This window comes from Anopheles stephensi, chromosome X, assembly GCF_013141755.1.
Source record: "Anopheles stephensi strain Indian chromosome X, UCI_ANSTEP_V1.0, whole genome shotgun sequence".
In the NCBI taxonomy this organism is placed as follows: Eukaryota; Metazoa; Arthropoda; class Insecta; order Diptera; family Culicidae; genus Anopheles; species Anopheles stephensi.
In genome coordinates, this window is record NC_050201.1 from 8801551 (window position 1) to 8822953 (window position 21403).

A 21403-nucleotide genomic window follows, 5' to 3' on the forward strand; every position below is an offset into this window, starting at 1 on the left:
CACGATCTAATCTCACTCGGAAGTAGAAGAAGAGGAAGCAGGAGAAGATGATGTTTCCTCTCTGGTGTTGTGGTACGGTCAAGTTGTGTTTTTGTTAAAGTAAATTCAATGTTATAAGTTTGATTCGTTTGTGAACAATCGGTGGTAAGTGGTTTGACGTGTTGTGCAACACGAGGAAAAAGGACTTTTCCCGCTAGTGGTACGGCAAACCTGTTGAAAGTGTTGTACGTGTGCGTTAGCCCGTTGTATATGGGGCCCGTAGCATCAAGATCAATCTGTTCCGATCATCGGTATGCAAGCACGCGTGTACGTGCCCGTGTGTGTGTGTGGGTGTGTGTGTGTGTTGGTGCGTGTCTCCATGGGAAACTCTTGTGTGAAGTAATTAAAAAAAAGGGAGAACACTGCACCAACAAACCTCCGTCCGTCCCGTAAAGCGAAATGTCCGCGTCCGTATGCTGTCCGCGACCTTGAGACCACTTCTTGACGTCATCGATACACACAGCTTCAAACAAAACAAACGCGACAATCAAACGTACCCACATGAAACTCATCTCCCCCGCCGTATGGAGCAATTGTTTTTACGTCGGAGGGTTTACCAAAGCAAGTGAAAAGACGATCGCACACATTCCCGTGCGTGTTACGATCAGCTTCCAGCCCCGTACCTTCACCCGGTACCCGCCCGGTCTGCTTCCAATCTGTGCGAGCGAATGATCCGGGTGACATAACGAAACTGTATTCGCCCTTCACACGCCAAGAAGCGGCTGTATTGGTCAAGTTCAGGTAGGGCGCGTTTCTTGATGAACCCCCCTATTTTTCCACGCTTGCTGGGGGGATGGTATCGTTTTGTGAAACAATCAAAACCCCTTCTGAAAACAAAAGCGCCATCAAACGAAGAACGAACGTGCATACGAGCGAGCGAGCGGAAGAGATGTGTGTGTGCGTTTGTTGGGGTAATTGCGCGCCATTCGCAAAATTATTTCATCTTTTGCTCAAAAACAAACGAAATACAATCAATCCGCTGTTTCTTCTTCTTCATTGGCACTACAAACCTCAGGGTAGAGTTGGTCTGCCATTACAGGCCTTCTTTGACTTGATTTTACCCGTTGCAGAACAGTCAGTCCATTCCGAACGGAATTCGATACCCAACCCCGTAGCGAGGGTTTGGGCTGGGTTGTCCGCCGGCTAAAAGGCGCCAAACCCCCTTTTGGGGGAGGGCATTAAAACAGGAAGTTGTCAATAGAATCGCATGTTAAAAGCAACTTCCAGGACGTCTCAAGTTGCTTGGATGTTATTTGTCACTATCAGTATGGGGTCCTGCCATGTGAAGACCAGCACTGGTTTTGCAGCAATGAGCACAACAAAATGCTATGAAAATGGCCCATTCTACGAGCAAAATCTTGAGCATTGAAGACACTCGTCTGTTCTAGATCAAAACCCGGCGAAAGAAGAAGTACCGCTACAAGCTACCCCGGGTATGACGAGCCCAATGCTGTTCCTCAGTTTCAATTAAAAATCTCTTCTTTAGCACTACAACCTCGTTGCCTCTTTGCCTACAATTTTTGGCCGTTTTGATTAAATTGAATTCCCAGACTTCCTCTTCCTGCTGAAGTTTGATCCTGCTGTTTCCGGTGGAGGATTAAACGATAGGAAATTGTATAAGGAACATCGTGTCAGAGATCTGTAACGTAAGGGGCCTGCTTCGTGTAAGAAAGGCCTCATGTCAGGAGTTTTGTATTAGGAGACCTCAGAGCCGAAAAAGGAGACGCCTGGAACTTCATAAGTCCAGTCAAACAGTATTAATTGACTGAGATATTTCTTGTTCTTGGCTTAACGACCTACTAGGTCATGCTTGCTATAGCTTCTCTACCTCTCTTCTTAGCCTAATGATCTCTTTGGACCATGCCTGTCATTTCTGGCTTACTAGACTTATACCACGTAGTTGGATAGTCCTCACTACGAACGAAAGGTCCGAATGGGATTTGAACTCCTTCTTCTTCTTCTTTGGCACTACAACCTCCAGAGATCTCGGCCTGCCAATTCTGGCTTTCTGTGACTTGATTTTATTCGTAGCAAAGTAGTTAGCCCTGTGTACGGGTAGGCGGTCTAGATGAGAATTGAACTCCCGCCCTGTCGTATGTAGACGGGCGCCATTGTTGCCTCTAACATTGGGCCACCCCAAGGCCTCTGCCAAGCATATATAGAAAGCCAGTTCTCAACTACGGTGGGACGGTTCAGATGAGATTAAATCCATGGCCCTCAACGACTCAACAGTAAAATCGAGAGTTATGCCTTCCACTCGTCTTAATAATACACGCTCTTCTTTTTCAGCATTATTTCAGTAAGAACAAACAGAATTACTTCACTTTCCTAAATATTGCATGGAAAGGGCCAGTTTTGTTTTTTTCCTTCTCTTGTTCGTTTATCGAAACACTTAGCGAGACGGATTGGAAGCTTGTTCTAAGCGGGCGCGAGACGGTAATCATACCCACAAACGTGCGAACGCCATTGGAACCGTGACCGAAACGAGTCGGTCCGCATGTTTTTTTTTTTGCCCTCCCCCAGCGTTAGAACGCACGAGCGCGACAATGTGACGCCCGTTTGGACGGTTTCGTTACAGTTTTGTGTGAGCAGAGAGCACGTTGTGCGCTGTTGGCCAGCCGCATAATGCCCACTGTTGGGGTGGCCCACACCCACACGCACACACAGCCGGGATGGGGCGCGAGGAAGGAAAACGAATGCAACAAGTATGTTGTTTTCTTTTTGTTGTTGTTACCCATTCGTTGTTGTTACCCATTCGTTACTGTTTCGCTCCGCATATGCTCGAGTCTCGCGGTCGTTGAGTTAGAATATTTCGTCGTTTTACGTCTTTTTTTTTTTTGGCTAAACAAACGATTTTGCCCCATTCAAACGAATGCACTCATTGGCAAGCGCCAGAAACTAATATTGCTTCCTTGCCCCAAAACCATTTTTGCCCCTTTTCACGCGATTGTCACGCGCTTTAGACCCACAGCATCCGGGTTTGTTGCCTTCTTGTCCTATATATCCCATCTCTATCCTGCTCGCTCATAACCGATCGACTGTAGCTAGTATTCTCAAGTTGGGTTATTTTGGTTTGTGCCGCAGTTTCTGTTGCTTACCCCCCACCGCCACTATGTGAAGGAAACCCCACGTTCTCCCACCGCCCGATGTTCCACGCACCACATGTTTCCGCCACGGTGGGTGAAGTGTCGGTATACAAAATACCCGGACGGATCTGGGGACGTTAGAGCACTCCCACACACAGTGACACACGGGCGAACGATCAGACACGTATACAGCTAGTCTTGTAATTAATGCGCATGTGCCAATCTGCCCTCCCTACATGCGTACAGCAAAACCACAGCTTGATGATGCTGTATGCGTATGCTGCGCACCGTAATCAGAGCTCCATCCTATCCCTTCGGGCTAATAAAGTTTCGATTTCTTTCCTTCCCTCCCCTCCCCCTCCCTAACTTCCCCTCGTTCGTCCACAGGATACGAAGTCAAAGAACGCACAAACACACACACACACGCTCACCCACGACATAGCGAAGGTTTGTCGTGTGCGCGGTAGTTAGTTTTGTGCTCCCCTACCGGCAGTTACTAGTTGTTGCGCGAGAAACGCGCTAAGCTTGCTGGGGCGTGCGAGTGCCCAGTGCTGTGTGTTTTTGCTACTCTTCAACCACAAAAAAAAAACAGTCAACCACTCCACGCGCCAAACAGCTACAGGGTACTAGTCTCTGCTATCAACTCCTCGGTGCAGCTCGTTCTCAATCAACCGGACACTGATAGTGGTGGACAATCGCACACGGTCGCCCTTTCCCGAAACCTGGTGCATGTCCGGTAGGCAAAGACCGACCGACCGGCCCGTCACTATGGCATCGAACGGAAGCGCGATTCGCAGCACTGATCGCTTCGTGACTGATCGAGGTTGTGCCATCTAGTGTCGGAATACTCCATCTCTGTCTCTCTCTCTACATTCACTTCCCGTCACGCTGGGAAGAAAGAAAAACCACATAAGGGAAAAACCTACGAAAAACTCCTCCTGCAACCTCACACTAACGTTCCGGAAGGTACGCTGCAGCACGCTTAAACGACGACGCTCTCAACGCTGCCGGCAGTATGGAAGAAACAGGTGAGTGTGGAGCTTTAGTTCAATTGCTTCAAGTGTTGATGACGGTTTGAGTGCGTGTAAAACTTCAAATTTATTAAAGTTCAAAGGCTGTTGATTTAGTTCTAGTCATTTGAGTAGTGTAGCAAGCTGATCCTGGGGGGGGATCTTGGAACTCCTCATGGGGATTATTCTATTACCCCCCGCTGTTGGATTGAAGCATGATCAGCAAAAATCATTTAAGTTAGAATTATTAGCTATATATTGTGAATCAGTTTTTGAGACGACATTTCTTCAATCCCGAAGATTCGATGGCCGTCCAGACCGTCCAAAGTCAAGGAAGTCGGTAATGGCAGACCACAAGACCTCTTGAGGCTGTAGATCCTTAAACAGGAAGGATAGTTTCTGGGTTAAAGCCTCTGATATCTCAAATTAAAATTATCTGTAGTGAGCATTAACCTGCGCTTGCTTAGCACATACATTAGCTCTGTTGAAAATTATTGTATAGAACTTAGTTTACTACATCTAATAATAGTCAATCTTAAGGCCTTATATTTATATGGAGTCTTGGAGGCCTGAGAGACGCTTAGATGTTTTATTAATTCAATGGTTAAAGTTCGCTGGAATATTTTTTAATGTTGTCTAGACGATTGAACGTACACATGGTTGGTCAAGATCGGCTAGGTTCGAAGGACAATTTTAATCGTATCGCTACCACCCATTACTACAAGCCATTAGATGCCGGTAGTAGCCTCCACCTGTAATTGCTGTCTACAAGTAGATTACATTAAGTGAAGCTATTCGGTGCTAACTCAACTCTACTGTGCAGTGACACCGAAGAGACAAATCAAATGACATGTGCCGCATTCGCTACCTCCTATTACCAAACTTACCGGTACCGTTTATCAAATGCTAATTGCTTTTATTTTGTTTGTTTTGCGGTCCGCTTCCAACAGCTTCCAAAAATGTTTTCCTCCCTTTGATAAGATACCTGTCGCTTTGATTATCTGACTCGTGCTAAGTTTTGCGATAACGTGCGATAGCACGCCTACTCACACCCACACGCCCTGGACGCTTGTGCAACGAAGAGCTCTGTGACCGTCTGTCTACGGAGGCCCTGTTTCGATCAAGAAATCTTTTCCTGGTGTGACAAATTTCCGTGTAGTTCAGAAAAAAATAGGTAAACTTCCCAGCGGTCACCGAACAGACACACAAAAACCTTGCGCTTGAGACGATATTGGAAACAACAAGCTACAATTAGCGTGGCATATCCTCGAGCCTTAACCTCGGACAAGGTTGCTGGTGTCTGGCGTGTATGCTGCTACCTTCCTACACTCGTAGCACCGTCGCGTGTCCCTATCCACTTAAGCGCCCGGCTTATCGGCAGCTAGAAAACAGGGAGGAACGGGCAGGGAACGGTGGCGATTTTGTCAGTGTTGGTCAGTGGGTCGATTGCACCTGATGGGCTGTTTGGTTGGTTGAAGATACAACCTGCACAAACAGTGGCGCATATATGTGTGGTGTGTGGTTTTGCGCAAGCGCCTATTTTGTGCAGGGTTTTCCATGCTCAAAGACAATGTGCGGTACACAACAGTCTACGCTTGGCAGAGTGAACAAACATCAGATTCATCAATCTTGCTCATAGTCTCTGTAAGATGGACGTCAATGAAGGAACAAATTTTAAATTTAGATAAAAAATTACTGACATATTTAGGGGTAGTAGTTAACTAACATTTGTAGTTGATCCAAAAACTGATTACGAGTGAAAAAAAAAAATTGCCTTCAGCTTTACATTTTTATATTGAGACTACTTCTTCAGTTCTTGGAATTGCAGGCTCTTTTTACTAGATAAAAGAAAGAATAAACAGTCTAAACAACATTCTTAACCAAGTATACTCGGCTAAAGTCGGAATAGATGTCCCCCCACTCACGGGCTCTAATTTTTACTAGTGAGTTACGCAAAAGTGTATCTTTTTCAGACTTTTTATTATAATTATTTATAATTATTATAAATCCATATTTCAACAATTTTTAACACTTTTGTCTAACTTTTACCTAAATTTAAAGTAACTCAGTAGCGAAAAGTGAGTGCCGTGAGTGGGGGGGGGAGGGGGGCATCTATTCAGAATTTAGCCGTATACTCCTGAGGGCGATCCGGTGGCCGTGATGACAGCGGCGCCGGTCTTCACATGACAAGACCGGGGTTTAAATCCCATCCAGACCGCCTCCCCGTACTGACTACTTTGCTACGGGTAAAATCAAGTCACAGAAAGCCAGAAATGGCAAGCCGCGAGACCTCACGAGGTTTGTAGTGCCAAGGAAGAAGAAGGTATAGTCCTGAGAGTACATTCCCAAGGTTTATGTCCTATCCGCCGTACGTAGTGAGCACTGACTATCCAACCACGCGATAAGTGTAGTAAGTTGGAATAAAGGCCAGGCATGACCTAAGAAGTCGTTCCGAGGCCGGCAAAAAAAACAAAACCAGACCGTTCCCCCGTAATGAGGACTAACTACATCCATCGCCTAGCCAAAGAAGAAGCAGATTTCTGAAGAATGCAATCCTGTTGGAACGCCAACACTGAATTTAAAGCAGTGCCGACGACTTTTTGCTAAAATTCGCACCCTTTATCTGACGCAGGCATTATGGTAAACCCTGCATTACTCAACCGCTCACCGTTTTGTGGAGGTTGGGTACGGATAGGTCCGGCACAGCCACTGTGGGACCGAATTGCATATGCCCATATACCTAGCGGTCAATCTCTGCGCTAGAGTAGCCTTATCTACTTCCTTTGCTCCCAAACACCTTGAGACGGTGTCATCCTGCAGCTCGAGCACAGACGTATGTGTGCATGCGTATCCGTGTTTATGGTATGTGTGTTACGAGCTCGTACCAGTGCGCTTATTAGATTGTCATAATTGTAAATTACCCCTTTCGCAGCGTACCACCCGCTCATGCCCGGTTGGGCGATGTTCTGCTGTTTCGCGGAATTGCGCTGAGTGTCGCCATGTGTGAGAGCACACCGAGTCCTCACCTGATACCGAGCTATGGAGAGCGTGAAAATAAGCACTCTCGCAGGCTCACAAATCCTAATTGATTGCTGTCGGTACCAGTAGTAGTACCGCGAGTGCATGAAGCAGTAGGTGGAAGTCTCATTAACGGTGCCTTTTTTTAAAGTTAAAAAATCTACGAAGTCTAAGCGGGTTGGTAAGAACCTTGATTATCAGCTAGTGGTTAGCAAATTAGCAACGCTCTGAAAAGTAATAATATTATTGTTTAACTTTCACACACACGCCTACACATGTTTGTTTCTGATTGTTGCACGAATGGGAGACGTCCCAGCTAAGTGCGCCATTTGCTTGGTGCCGACCAGTTATTAATACGCAAACTGTAACCGTGCTTCGTTTCAGAAATTCATGCAGCAGTGTCGAGCGTTAAGCGCAGTGGCAGCATGTCCAACCTGAGCGACATATCCGGCAACACCGCCATCATGGTTTCCGGTGGCAGTTCGCACGCCGGCGGCCATGGCCGACCCCGCATGGACATTGCGGTCGTGATCGACTGCGAGAAGAGCGCGAACCTGAGCCACCGGAAGGCCGCCCTGGAGGAGGTGCGGCAAGCCTGCGCACAGGTCGGTGCCAATCTGCAGCTGCTGCAGTTCGAGGTGCTCGACTACGGCGATCGGAACACGCTCGAAAACTTCTACAATGCGGACGTCGTCGTGGTGGATCTCAGCGTCCAAACGCAACGGAGCACGCTCTGCTATCATCTCGGTGTGCGCGAACACTTTGAGATGAACGAGAACATCGTCATCTACAACGACACGCAGCACGAGGCAACGCTGCGGATGAAGATCTCCTGCGGCAACTATCAGTTTATCTCGTACCGTTTGCACGACAACGGTAACGTCATCATTACCAGCCCGCTGAAGGCAACCGCTGACGAGCAGGCGGGACAATCTCAACTGCTGCAAGCGCTGCTCCAACAACAGCAGCAGCAGCAGCAGCAGCAGCAGCAGCAGCAGCAGCAGCAGCAGCAGCAGCAACAGCAGCCGCACATGACAACGCTGGTCGCTGCCCTGCGCCGGCTGTTTCAGGATGTGGAAATCCAGTCGAAGGCACATTTGCGCGAAAAGTTTCTGGCCGATTTGCGTAGCCTGCGCGATCAGCACGCGGGCAATGTGGAGGAGTTGCAGCGGATGTTGCGCAATATGCGCAAGCGGCTAGACGACCCGAACGTACTGTCGAAGGAGATCGTGCAGACGTACATGCTGTCGTTGCGCGACGTGCAGGACTACGACGCGATGGTACAGCTGGTGGATGATCTGCAAACGATACCGAACAAGCAGAACTACATCAACACCGGCCATATGCATTATCTGTACGCGTTCGCGCTGAACCGACGGAACCACGAAGGTGATCGGGAGCGGGCGTTGCGCACCTGCACGAAGGCGCTCGAAAAGAAGGAAAACCACTTCCCGGACATGCTGTGCCTGTACGGGCGCATCTACAAGGACATCTTTGTCGAGTCGAACCACACGGACAAGGAAAGCCTGAAGAACGCCATCATCTGGTACCGGAAATCGTTCGAGGTGCAGCCGAACGAGTTCGCGGGCATCAATCTCGCGACGCTGCTCGTGATCGACGGGAAGGATTTCACCGACAACGAGCTGCAGCACATCGGCATGAAGCTGAACAATCTGATCGGCAAGAAGGGTTCGCTGTCGCAGATCAAGGACTACTGGAACGTGGCGACATTTTTCGAAATTTCGGTCCTGGCCGAAAACTACGCAAAAGCGATCCAGGCGGCCGAGTGTATGTTTAAGCTGCGCCCCCCGAAATGGTACCTGAAGTCGACGATCGGCAACATTAAGCTGATCGATCAGGCCCGCAAGCGGACGGACGACGCGACCGCGATGAGCATCGAGCAGCAGATCTTTCAGTTTTGGATGGAATTTTTCCTCGAGGCGACGCGCAAAGAGCCGTCCAGCAACGTGCGCTTCCCGATACTGATTCTCGAGCCGCAAAAGATCTACATGCCCAGCTACGTTGCGATACACATGGATGCGGAGCAGAAGTCGATCGACATTACCAACATCTGTCAGCAGCACGCGAAGGGCACCTGTCTCAAGCTGCACGACTTTAACTTTCTCGCGAGCCAAATCAAATCGGTCAGCCTGTACAAGCGGGATGAGCGGTGCGCGTACCTGTACGTACATCACAACTCGGACGACTTTCAGATATTTTTCCCCTCGGTACAGTGTCGGCAGACGTTCTACGATCTGATACTGCAGATGACGGCCGACCAGGGGTCGGGCTTTATCGATCTTTCGTCGGCGGAAACGTCGGCGGATGAGCTGAAGTACGAGTACGAGCTGGACGACGAGGGGCAGCGCATACTGCTCGGGAAGGGTACGTACGGGGCGGTGTATGCGGCCCGCGATCTTACCACGCAGGTGAAGATCGCCGTGAAGGAGGTGTACGAACGGAACACGCACGACGTCCAGCCGCTGCACGAAGAGATCAAGCTCCATTCGCAACTGCGCCACCGCAACATCGTCCAGTACTGGGGCTCCAAGTCCGAGAACCAGTACTTCAAGATCTTCATGGAGCAGGTCCCGGGTGGATCGCTATCGGCGCTGCTCAGCTCCAAGTGGGGACCGCTCAAGGACAACGAGGCAACGATCGCGTTCTACTCGCGCCAGATCCTCGAGGGGCTAAAGTACCTGCACGACCAGAAAATTGTGCACCGCGACATCAAGGGTGGCAATGTGCTGGTCAACACGTACAGCGGTGTGGTGAAAATATCCGACTTCGGTACCTCCAAACGGTTGGCCGGCATCAACCCGGCGACGGAAACGTTCACCGGCACGCTCCAGTACATGGCGCCGGAAGTTATCGACCAGGGTGTCCGGGGGTACGGTCCGGCAGCCGACATCTGGTCGTTCGGGTGTACCGTGGTCGAGATGGCGACCGGGAAGCCACCGTTCGTCGAGCTCGGCAGCCCCCAGGCGGCCATGTTTAAGGTGGGCTTCTACAAGACGCATCCCCAAATCCCGGAGGAACTGTCCACGGTGGCGAAAAATTTCATCCTCCGCTGCTTCGAGGTGAACGTGGACACGCGTGCAACGGCAGCCGAACTGCTGGAAGATCCTTTCATTTGCGAGTATGTTCTAGCACCCCCTTTTTTTTGGGGGGTTGTACTTCTTGCTTCTTGCAATTATTTTCTCCATTTCTTTTCGGTTTTGGTTTTCGTCGCACAGGAAGCACAAAAAGATGCGGCCATCGTTTAGCAGCACCAGCACGATCAGTCCCGCCGCCGGTTGCGAATATTCACGCAGCGTTAGCATGCCAGCCGATCGACACAATGGCAAAACGCTTACGTCCCAGCAGAGTTCGGTCAGCTGCAACACACCCACCTTCAGTTCCGAAACAGAGTAAGTGCGCGGGCTACGTCAACAGCCAAGTATGCCTAACACTAGGGGTTGGACCGTACGACGCTTCCGTTGCTTGCTGACGCTCCCTAACGTTGGTTCTCTTCGTTCCTTACCCTTCGTACCTGTATTAAACTTGTCGGTTTTTATTGTTTAAATTTTGTGAATGTTAAAGTTCGATTTGTTTAAAAATTCTTTTATATTTTCAAGCTATTGTCAAGGTTGGATTCAGTTGTTCCAGGATCGCTGGCGTTTAATATCGCTGTTGGCCAGTTTTGATCTCAATTTTTGAGTCCTTTTTTTTGGAGTGGATCGATTTTATAGTGATATATACTAGTGATCTGTAGATTGAGTCAGTATGAGTGAATGACTTAAATCTTCGCAATGAATTAGACGATTTAAATCATCACGTAGAGTTATTTCAACTCACTTGTGATTTATTTCTCCGCGCCGACTAACCACTCACTGCGGTTTAATTGAGTTAAATCACTCATTGATGATTTAATTGTCCGTGCCACTCTCTGATATAATACCTCCTAGTGAGTCAGTTAAAACGTAATGAGTGAGTGGCTAGTCGGAGTTAAATCATTACTCCAGATTTAATTCATTCGCGCCGATTTAATTCACGTTACTGAGTGGTGATTCCCATCACTAATACATACCAACGAGTTGCTCTATACCCCGTATTTGGGATTTGCTGTTGCTGTTTAGCTGTAAACTTTAAATATCACTTATCGCTCACAAAGCATTTTATAATAAAATTTGGCACTTGTGTTAGATTATTTACTAATAATTTAGAGGATGTATAGCTACAACAATATTTAAAAGTAATATCCAACAGCATTTGTTCTTAATTTTCAAACTCAGTGTAATTCGTATTTATTGTTTTCAAATCATAATTAAAAATTGTATTATTCCTATTTTAGCTATTTAAAACAATCTTTCTTAGTATTGCGTGTTTGAAACATCTTGGCTTATATTTATTTTTTTTTTTGCTCCCTGAATTTACTGCACAAAGCTTTACGTCTAAATAAGAGAGTTTCAATTGAGAAGGCACCAAATTAAGCCAGATGACAGTTCAATCCGGGGCGGTCCGGTGGCCGAGGCGTCAGCGGCGCCGGTCTTCACACGGCAGGACCGGATTCTATTCAGATTTTAGACTTTCACTGTAGGTTTAGAGTGCTTTCCAGCTCATAAACCAAGCGGCCATTGGGTTCAAGCGATCAAAGCATTCTCGGACTTGCTGTTCTTATCTTGAACCGCAAATTGGTGTAAAACATGTAAACGTTTGTGTTATGGAGGTTTTGGAAAAAAAAACACTCCAAAACCAACGGCCTACTGGGATAAACAAAATATTAGTCCCGGAACGATTGAATCCAACCTCCTCTCTATAGTGGTTGATCTCTCTCTCTCTCTCTCTCTCTCTCTCTCTGTTTTTCATACGTATAATTTATTCGTCTCTCTCGCTTTCTGGCTAATCACACGAATTCCCATTGCACTTTAACACATTTCAGCTTGACCGTGCATTCATTTGATAATAATCGTTGCTTTCTTGTTTTTTTTTTATTTCTTTCTTTTTCTCTTCCATTTAATGCGACACACACTCCGTTTTCCGTCGTCGTTTTCCCTTACTCTACTATCAAATGTGTTATTCCTGCGTTATTTACGTACGTGTCGTGTGTTCGTTTTTTCTTTATCCACCTTTACGTGTTGTTCCACAACGACAAACAAACCAAATCGGCCATTTTCCCATTGTTATCATTTCAAATTGCGCGTACGAAAAACACAATATTTTTCACGGTTTTTATTATTATTATTTACCCTGTTCGTAAAAAAAACTGTTTATGCGTGCGTGTGTGTGTGTGTGTGTTTGCAATATTATTTGCCCTTCTGTCGCTTTTCTGCTCGAAATCTTTCGATCGGGTATCGGGATAACAAATGGCGCGGTAAATGACACAACAAAATGGCCGAACACGCTCCAGTCCCGCGTCGATTTCGCCCATGAGCACTACGATCGGCGGCCATACGGCCGCTAGTCGGTCGATGACGGAGCGGAAAAACAAAAGTTCGTTCCAGCTAACACCGATCAAGATGCCGAAGGCGCCCAACACTGTTAACAGCATCGGGTAAGTAGGCGAGACAGGCCAACAGCTGTGTGCGAAACCGAACGAAGATGTCCCCTTTTGTCTGCGTGTCGGCAGTTGCATTGAGTTGCTGTTGGTGCTTCTGCTAGCTGCACGCGATTTTTGGCTACCTTTTTTGTGCTGCAACTGCAATATTCGGCTCAATGTTGTGCCTGTGTTAATAATATAATTTTTCATGTTTTTCCACCTTGCAGGAATATAGCAGAAACACCTTCGCTAGAGTTGGATACCGCCGAACAGACATCGACCGTGTTTCAGCTGAACCGGCGCAGCTCATCCGGGGGTTTACTGTCACCGGAGGTACGTTTTTCCATAACCCCGAGAGGTTTTGTAGTTAAATTTGTTTTTTGCGTTCCTTTCACCGTAGATCGATATAACGGCGGCGACGGCAAGCAAGCTGCCGCTAGCGGGTGAAGCGAACGAAAGCGATGGGTTCTACCTGCTGAAGAAAGACTCCCAGCGACGCCAAACGCTGGACAGGGTGCTCTGGCACGACGCGACCAAGATCTGCGAGAAGTGGCTTACGAAGATCGAGCCGGGCGGCAACCAGGAGCTGGCCATCACCCGGGACCATCTGGAAATGTTGCTGAACGGGTTGCGCAAGTACATTGCCGAGCAGCGTACCGACACGCTCGAGCAGGCGATTGCCGCGCTCAAGGAGCAGCCCAACTTTAACGACACCGCCATCCTGCACCTGCATCTGGCGCTGTACGCGTTTCAAAACACCGTCAACGAGGTACTGCGCTCGCACAACATCAAACCGCACTGGATCTTTGCGCTGGATAATCTAGTCAATGCTGCCGTACACGCGAGCATCACGATCCTATCGCCGAAGCTGGGCGCCAATCTGGCCGGCAACGCACCGAACGATGACGAGTACGAGGAGGAGAGCAATGGTATTGCGGTACCGGCTGCTCGCACAACCGTGCTGGTGAACGGGCGTCCACCGGGTGCCACCGTTCACCATGGGCGTGACGAACGGGATGGTATGATGGGACCGGCCGGGTACGATTGTGGTGAGTACGATGTTTACGATCTACCGGAACCGGACGACGAAACCATCGACGAGCTGGAGGAGCATCTGACATCCGGCCACGGTACGATCAGCAGTACCGCACGGTCGAATAAACCGCGCGCCCGTAGCCACGGTGCGGACACCTGCACACCGGTGCAGAAGCGAACGCGCTGGAAAGCGATCTGCGAGCAGGTGGAAGCACTGAAGGCGGAAAATCTAAGACTGAAGGAGTACCTGCTGGAATCTCAACAATCGTACCAGCGCGCGTTCCGGGCGGTGCTGGAGAGTGGCGCGTTTAACCGGTGTCTCACCGATCAGCTGGTCGCGCTGATGGAACGCTGTCTGCACGAAAACAGCACACCGCAGGATGGGGGTGAGGGGGGTGTGGATGGTACCAGGCGGCGGACGCATCACCGGAATCGGGTGCCACCGGTTGTCAACCACGTACAGCACGTGCCCGAAGAGAACGTGGAGGAGAAGGAGGAGGAGGCTGAGAAGGAGGAGCAGGAGGAGGAAGAGGACGATGGGTCGATTGGCGATCGGCGGTTAGCGGAATGGTTGCAGGCGCAAGGCATCAAGCGAATCGAAAGCCAGCAGCGAATTTTGCGCGAAGGCTTCCTGTATGATGACTTCCTGTACGAGCTGGAACGTGACGATCTGCGCCGTTTGGGTTTGAAGTAAGTGTGGATTTGATGGGTGGTTAGCAAAATTAGACCATTCTAGGAATACTTAGGAGTGGCCCGGTGGAAGATATGACAGTGGCGCCGGTTTTCACACGGCAGGACCAGAGTTCAAATCCCATCAGGACCGTTCCTCCCATAGTGAGGACTGACTATCCAACTATGTGAAGTATAAATAAGTCTTGTAAGCCAGAAATGGCAGCAAGGACGTAAGAGGTCGTTAGACCAAGAAAGAAGATCCAAGATAACGACTACATCTAAGGCTCAAGTCATTGCTCAGTCGTATACGACTAATCGAACAAATGTGAGGTCTTACCGATAAGGTCTTCCAAGCAAACTGCCGTCCAACTCTCCAATCCGTCAAATCCCATACAAATTTTGTACGACTAGTAATATACTTCTTCTTCTTCTTTCTTGGCACTACAACCCCGAGAAGTCTCGGCCTGCCGTTTCTGACTCTCTGTGACTTGATTCTACCCGTAGCAAAGAAGTCAGCTCTGCGTACGGACTAGTAATATTCTACTGAGCAGTAACTCTAGCCTTAAGTGGCAGGAATTTGGCCTGGTGTTGGAAAGGAGTGCTTTATGCCCCCCCTCATTTGCCTATATCCGAGACGCTTGATTTTGAACGCTAGTACACACACCAATTAAATCAAGCAACATATCCTCCCTAATATCTTCACCTACTTTGTTACATTCGCAGGATTGGCGAAGAACTTCGCATTTGGAATGCGCTGAAGAAGCACCGCCGGCTGCATCCACCAAGCAAGCGGACACCGCACTCGGGAGACGATACGGTTCGACATTGGCTTCACAACAACTGCGTGAATGACGATCACACCGCTGGGATCGATACGCGATAAGATGCGATTGCGCTCTACGCCATATCACAAGTGTCCTTTAAATTTTTGGTCGACAAACACCACAAATATCTAAAATGCAACCTGTGATGCGATAAAATGTCCAAATTTGAAGAAAAACAGCTGCAACAACCTCTACTCCACCAGACAGGGAGAGTCCTCAGAGTCGACAAAATGGCAGCGGAAAACAAAATGTCATCACGAATGGGGGGGGTTAGCCTAGTCGCCCCCGAAGTTTGGAATAAAAAAATCTGTACAGAGTTCATAGTTCAACGGAACACGATTCAACTCGTAAAAAGGAAGCAATACACGCAAACAAAGCATAATGACAATAGCTATAGGTATTAGTGATTGGAAGGCAGCTTGATGGCAGCAGTGTTTTGCAGCACGCACAAAAACACAAACGATCGCTACATTTCGAAACAACTACAACACACGCATAAAAAACGAACCTGTGGTAATGTTTGTAAAAAAAAACATTTGGATAAAATAAATGCCAAGTGACCGATATGAGACAATGATTGTCTCGTTCGCAAAGCGAGCATCCCACAACTCTTCTGCTTCTCTTTCAGCGTTGACTTATTGTTTTTCAGCATTTCTACAATCTTATTGTACTTGAACGTAAGTTTAGAGGTTTCTCTATCGTTCCAGCAAGTTTCTCCATCTTTGAATCTATACTATCTCGGGGGTCATTTTTTCTCAGGTCCTCGTTACAATTTCTATCGTCCCAGAGTTAAGTTACCCGTAGCTGGAGAGTCCGTCCTGCGTACAGGGAAGACTGTCCAGGATGTGATTCGATACCGATCCCTTGCAAGGAAGATATACTCGATAGACCATAGTGGGGACTGATTATCCAACTACGTCGCATCAATACGTCTGGTAAACATATGCAGGTTGTTAAGCCAACTAGAATTAAGCTCTTTCTACTATTGCTCTTATATATGCTCTTTTCTACTGGAAAGCTGCTCATAAGCTCAGATCGTCTCAATTATCAAAATGCTTTTACTTCATAATCATTCTAGAATATCTAAAAGACTTTGTAACAAATTTTTGTCTGGCCAAGTATCTTTCGGCTAGAGTAACTACAAGGATTTAATTGAACCAGCACCCATCAAGTTACTCATTTCAACCTAATCGGTGTTAAGGAACAAACCATAACGCGCGCAACTGGCAAGACTAGTGGCAAGACTTCTCATCACTGAATCTGAATCTTTAAGAATTATTGAACTCTTCAAGATTTGTCCAAAGGACGGACATAGGTTTCCTACATCACTGAAGAGTAGCCAGCATCAGGCAGCATCCTAAATGTCTTCTACATCTTTAAGAATTGTTGAACTCTTGAAGATTTGTCTAAAGAACTAACTTAGGTTGCCTGCATCACAGAAGAGTTGCCAGCGTCGGGTAGCAATCGAGATTTCTGCTATATCTTTAAGGTTTGTTGAACTCTTGAAGATTTGTCTAAAGAACTGACTTAGGTTGCCTACATCACTGAAGAGTTGCCAGCCATAGACGGCATCCTAGATGTCTTCTACATCTTTAAGAATTGCCAATCTCGTGAAGATTTGTCTAAAGAACTGACTTAGGTTGTCCGCATCACTGAAGAATTGCCAGCGTCGGGCAGCATCCTAAAGAGTTCTTCTTTATCTCAAAGTATTGTTGAACTCTTGAAGATTTGTCTAAAGAACAACAATTGCTTACTAACTTGTCAGGCACTACAACCACTTCAAGGATTTGGTTTGCTGCAGAAGACCTTCTGCAGACCGTCGTCTGCCAATCCAATATCCTGGACCTCCAATATTTGCTCGCATCGGCTCAGGAACTATTGGCTTTGAAAATGGCATTTTCTCAATATCAGTTAGCGATGTACAGTAAGTAAAGCAGCTACGAGTTCTCTGGAAATTTGAGCAAAACACTACCAAGCGTGGTGAAGGAATGGTGAAACAATTACCTTCGATGTCTTACCGTGTCATTTCTAGCTTCAAGTTTTAACCCAACAAGGACGCCATAATATCCTTACCAGACGAAGCTATACCAGCTTGGAGACATTTTCGACTCCTTCCAGTCCAGTGAAAATATGATACAGCAAAGAAAACACCAGATTATAGAAAGGCAATATTGTACTTTATTTTTTGTAAGAAACAAACAAACAATTATAAACCGACCATGAGGAGATACCGAGTGTACCGAGAAGTCGCCATGGAGGCTGGCTAGAGCGCGTAAGAAATATGAGAACGAAACAAACAAAAACCTGACCGGAGTTAAGGGATGCTTATACCTGCTCCCTTTTAATAATACTTTTAAATATCGTTTAAAATCGTTGAGTGCTAATAAATAATATAAAAAGGAAAACAAGTTAACCTCAAAAGGCTCCTCCTCAAATTAACCTTCTGAAGGCTCAGGTTAGTAGTTACTGTGTGTGGGGGCTTTTAAAACAAAAACTGTGTTGTGCAATTTGTATGTGAATGCTTTCGATCGAGCTCATCCATTCCTCGCTTTTATCTATTCCAAAGCAAAAATTTTGTTTCCAAAAATAACCTCAAAATTGCAAGCATTTCATATTAGTGTTTCGGTGTTTAATAAATAGGATTAATAATTTAAGTGCTTAAGTTTCTTTGTTGTGTTCTACACATATACCACCGGGAAACTCTGCGCTTGGTTGTTTTCAATTTAATTTTTTAGTAGTTTTTTTTATGTTGGTAATCCTCAATAACTGAGCTGACCGGAGAATAGATACGATTATTATAGCAAACGGTTAGTATACGCGTCCTGAAGAGTTAGTTAGGGGTTTCTTCTTTCTTGTTGTTGTTTTAATTTGTAATTTCGCTTTTCTCTTCCATTTTCTTCCTTCTGGCATATCCACCCGCCCCGCCGCCGTGGGGCGTCGACGTCTTCGATGCCCGCTACTTGCCGAGCAGAATCTTCCTGGTGGCGCCAAAGTTAAGGCCCGCCTGGGTAGCGCCCTTGTTCGATCCGGCCTGCAGCCCGATCAGGCCCTCGCCCGCACGCAGCTGCTCCTCGGTAAACTCGCGCCGGTTTTCCTCGGCCGGTCGCGGTCCAAGGTACGGTCCACGGAATTCCGGATGTTTGTAGCACTGTGAGAGAAGAATCGGAACGGAGATTAATACTGTTTGAAGGCACAAACCACCCCCAAAACACAAACTGTCTACTCACCGCTCGGCCAACGGCAAAGATGGTCGTCGTGACGAGGGCTACGTTTTTGCGATCCCACAGATCGGTCGTCTGGAAGAGGTCGACATCGGCCACACCGTACTTGATGCACGCCTTCTGGAACCTGTCAACAACGGGCGAAGGAGCAAACATGTAGAATGCGTAATGGAAAGCTTGGTCGACGGTGAGCATGTCCCGTCATCGTGAGAGACGATAACAGTCAGCTGGTTGTTGTTGTTGCCTGTTGGTGGGCTGCCATTCGGCACTCGCCAAAGCGGTGAGAGCAATCGATAAGTTAAGCAACAGGAGCGCAGCAATCGCTGGGACACTCTATCGCATCTCGTATAACGCATCATCTATATGAGGATGTATGTGGGTGCGTGTGTGTCAGTCGCAACCGGTCGTACAACAACAGCATCAACAAACATGTGCAAATACACAATACGGGGGACAACAAACTGTGCGCCGGTCAGTCTCTCGGCTGACTGCATTCAACGGCAACAACTAGTTGCTGCAGATCGAGGTTAAAAAATTAAATGGCGATGATTTGGAAATTTAATTATTAATTTATTATAGTAAAATAAAATTTTATAAAAATATCTGTGCATAGTAATTAATAAATAAATAAAAATTATGTAAAAAATCAAAAATGGGGTAAAATATGGAATTATTTTGACAATATTTGTTAATAATATGTATCTTTGCTATTGTTGGTATTCTACTATCAAAAAAAACTTTTTTATAACACTCTACCAGAGAACATATCGTAATATCAACTTTTATAATTAATTTTATTTTTTTTAGAAAATACACAGAACTAAACGACCTTGATAAAAGTAGATATATTATTTCCATTGAATTTATAAAACCATAAAAAATCATGCAGTTTTTCAGTTACGGTTTAAATTTTAATTTTTTTTAAATTAAATTTTTAGTTCGAAAAATGTTCTTTAGAAACACTCAAATATTATTTCAATTTATAATTGAAAATAAACTACAAAAAAATGATTTTTTTATTCATAAAGGACTGAAATATTTTCAACCGAGCACACCCGGGTTAAGGTGCCCTTTCACGGTTTGGAGAAGGAAATGTCTCCAAACCATCGTGAATTGTACTATTATTTGTAATTTAGCTTTAAGCAATACGGCCAGGCCGTTCTTTACGAATAAAAAAATAAATAAAATAAAGGACTGAATTATTTTATTTATATTATGTAGAAAAAAAATTCGAGACACTAAAAATGCTTAGCAGAGTACCACAAGATATTTGAGAAATGATTTTACTATATAAATACTTTAAAATCTCATTTAAATTTAATCTAAATTTGATCAATTATCTGTGTAAGAAAATAATAATCGCTATGGAAAAAAATTAAAAAGAAGTGAAAAATCTAGACACAGAACACGCTTGCCAGATTGACAAACCGTCAGATTAAACTATATTTAAAATATTTTAATTTTATAAAATACATTCAAGTATAAAAACTATTTTGAACAAGCGCTTTTTAATGAGAGTAGGTATAACATCACTTCTTAAATGTATTTGACACCTTGCCAAGTACTTTTTGTGTCTCGAAAATATTTTATTTCTGCATAAAGAAAATAATTATTTTTAAAGTTTATTTTAAATTATTCAAAATATATTACTTTTAATATAAAATAATATTTTAAATATAAAGTTTGATCAAAATGGTGTATACATCAAAAACGCATCGCAATCGCAATTGCAAAAAATGTAAAAAAATAATTTTAAAAAAAGTATTAAAAAAATTATATTCAGACAGCACACATGCTTGGCAGATTACCAAACCGTTTAAATAAATTATATAAAACTGCGAAAATATCTTAAATTTATATTTAAAAATAATAAACTAAAAAGATATATTAAATTGTATATAATTTTAAACACATTTTAAATCAATTGTATGCGCCACAAAAAGAAAGAAGACGTGTTCAGGTACTTCATTTATAGCAAATGAAAAATTCTGTGTTTTTTTTATTCATAAGGGGCCTTTTTTTGTTATTTAAATGTCCTATAAAAATTAGGCACATTAATATAATCATAATTAAAAATATTACTTTATTTTATTTATTCATGTTTTAATTATGGCTACTTGACGCCGTATTAAAAATAAAATTATAACAATCAAAAACAATTTTATTCTTCAGTTTTCGTGGCATGGTAGTGTGTGGAATCGTTTTATAAAATCCATGATAAAAATCTTTATTTGGTTTGTTTTAATTTTTGAATTAAATTTTCTTGAAATTGGATTTTTATTCCCCTAACTCGCAACCGCATTTCGCATATAGTATTATAGCCAATCAATATAAAAACACACAGCTAAACTCTTGCATCGCTTCCGGTGCAAGCAGAACGGTTTTCCCCCGTCACGCTGCTATAGGGCGAGACTTTCACAGCAAACCAACAGCATCGAACCTGCTGGCGTGCATGCGCTCCCGGTGGAAATGCTATACAGCGAGACTATTTCGATTTCGACACCGGTTCCGGTGCAGCAGCGCAACAATTTTTCGATTTGTATAAAAAAAAGCCAACTCGATATGGTGCGAAAAAACCAGGCGAAACGCGTTGGAAATTGTCAACGGTCATATTTTGCCCGTTTGTTTCGAACTTATTGCTTCACTTTTTATCAATTGCTTTATTCGATGCAAATAAAATGGGACTGTGATTTTTATAACAAAAAAGAGTTTGTGTCTTATGGAAAATCCGTTGCGAACGGGTTTAACCGATTTGTGTACTGTGGCTTGCAGCACCAGCTGAATGGTGTTGTTAGCCCGGTAACGTAGCGCAGTTTCAGCCGATTCGCTCACACGCGCTCGCCTTTACCGAGCGATACCTCCTCCACGTATGCAATCCCCTTACAAGTGGTACCGTATTCGACCGGATTTCGGTCGATCGGATTTCGCTGCACGAAACCGAACGAGCCGAACGCCCCGGCACTGCCATTTCGCATCCGAC

At 45.4% G+C, this 21403-nt stretch overlaps 2 protein-coding genes across 12 annotated transcripts in view; one reads left to right on the forward strand and one right to left on the reverse strand.

The window, feature by feature from the left end:
* The first annotated feature begins 3 nt into the window (after positions 1-3).
* On the forward strand, positions 4-15812 carry LOC118517445 (mitogen-activated protein kinase kinase kinase 5). Of its 8 annotated transcripts, none has more exons than XM_036063579.1 (8): positions 4-144; positions 3513-4153; positions 7538-10292; positions 10390-10563; positions 12543-12686; positions 12899-13004; positions 13072-14396; positions 15102-15812. In XM_036063579.1, the coding sequence occupies exons 2-8, from the start codon at positions 4141-4143 to the stop codon at positions 15259-15261; spliced, it is 4677 nt and encodes a 1558-aa protein (XP_035919472.1). In that variant the 5' UTR covers positions 4-144; positions 3513-4140; the 3' UTR covers positions 15262-15812. The 8 variants fall into 8 exon arrangements, with proteins under 8 accessions (XP_035919472.1, XP_035919479.1, XP_035919475.1 ...); XM_036063582.1 differs by having other exon boundaries at positions 18-144; positions 3619-4153; positions 15102-15801; XM_036063581.1 differs by lacking the exon at positions 4-144 and adding an exon at positions 272-290 and having other exon boundaries at positions 15102-15801.
* Positions 15813-17357: 1545 nt separating this feature from the next.
* The window catches only part of LOC118517447 (muscle-specific protein 20-like), a 55983-nt gene continuing 51937 nt past the window's right edge, over positions 17358-21403 (reverse strand). For all 4 annotated transcript variants that reach the window (XM_036063589.1, XM_036063593.1, XM_036063592.1 and 1 more), the window contains exons 4-5: positions 18430-18550; positions 17358-18350 (exon numbers count right to left, since the gene is read on the reverse strand). In XM_036063589.1, coding sequence (XP_035919482.1) covers positions 18159-18350; positions 18430-18550 — 313 coding nt within the window. In that variant the 3' untranslated portion in view covers positions 17358-18158. The remainder of the gene's footprint in view (positions 18351-18429; positions 18551-21403) is intronic.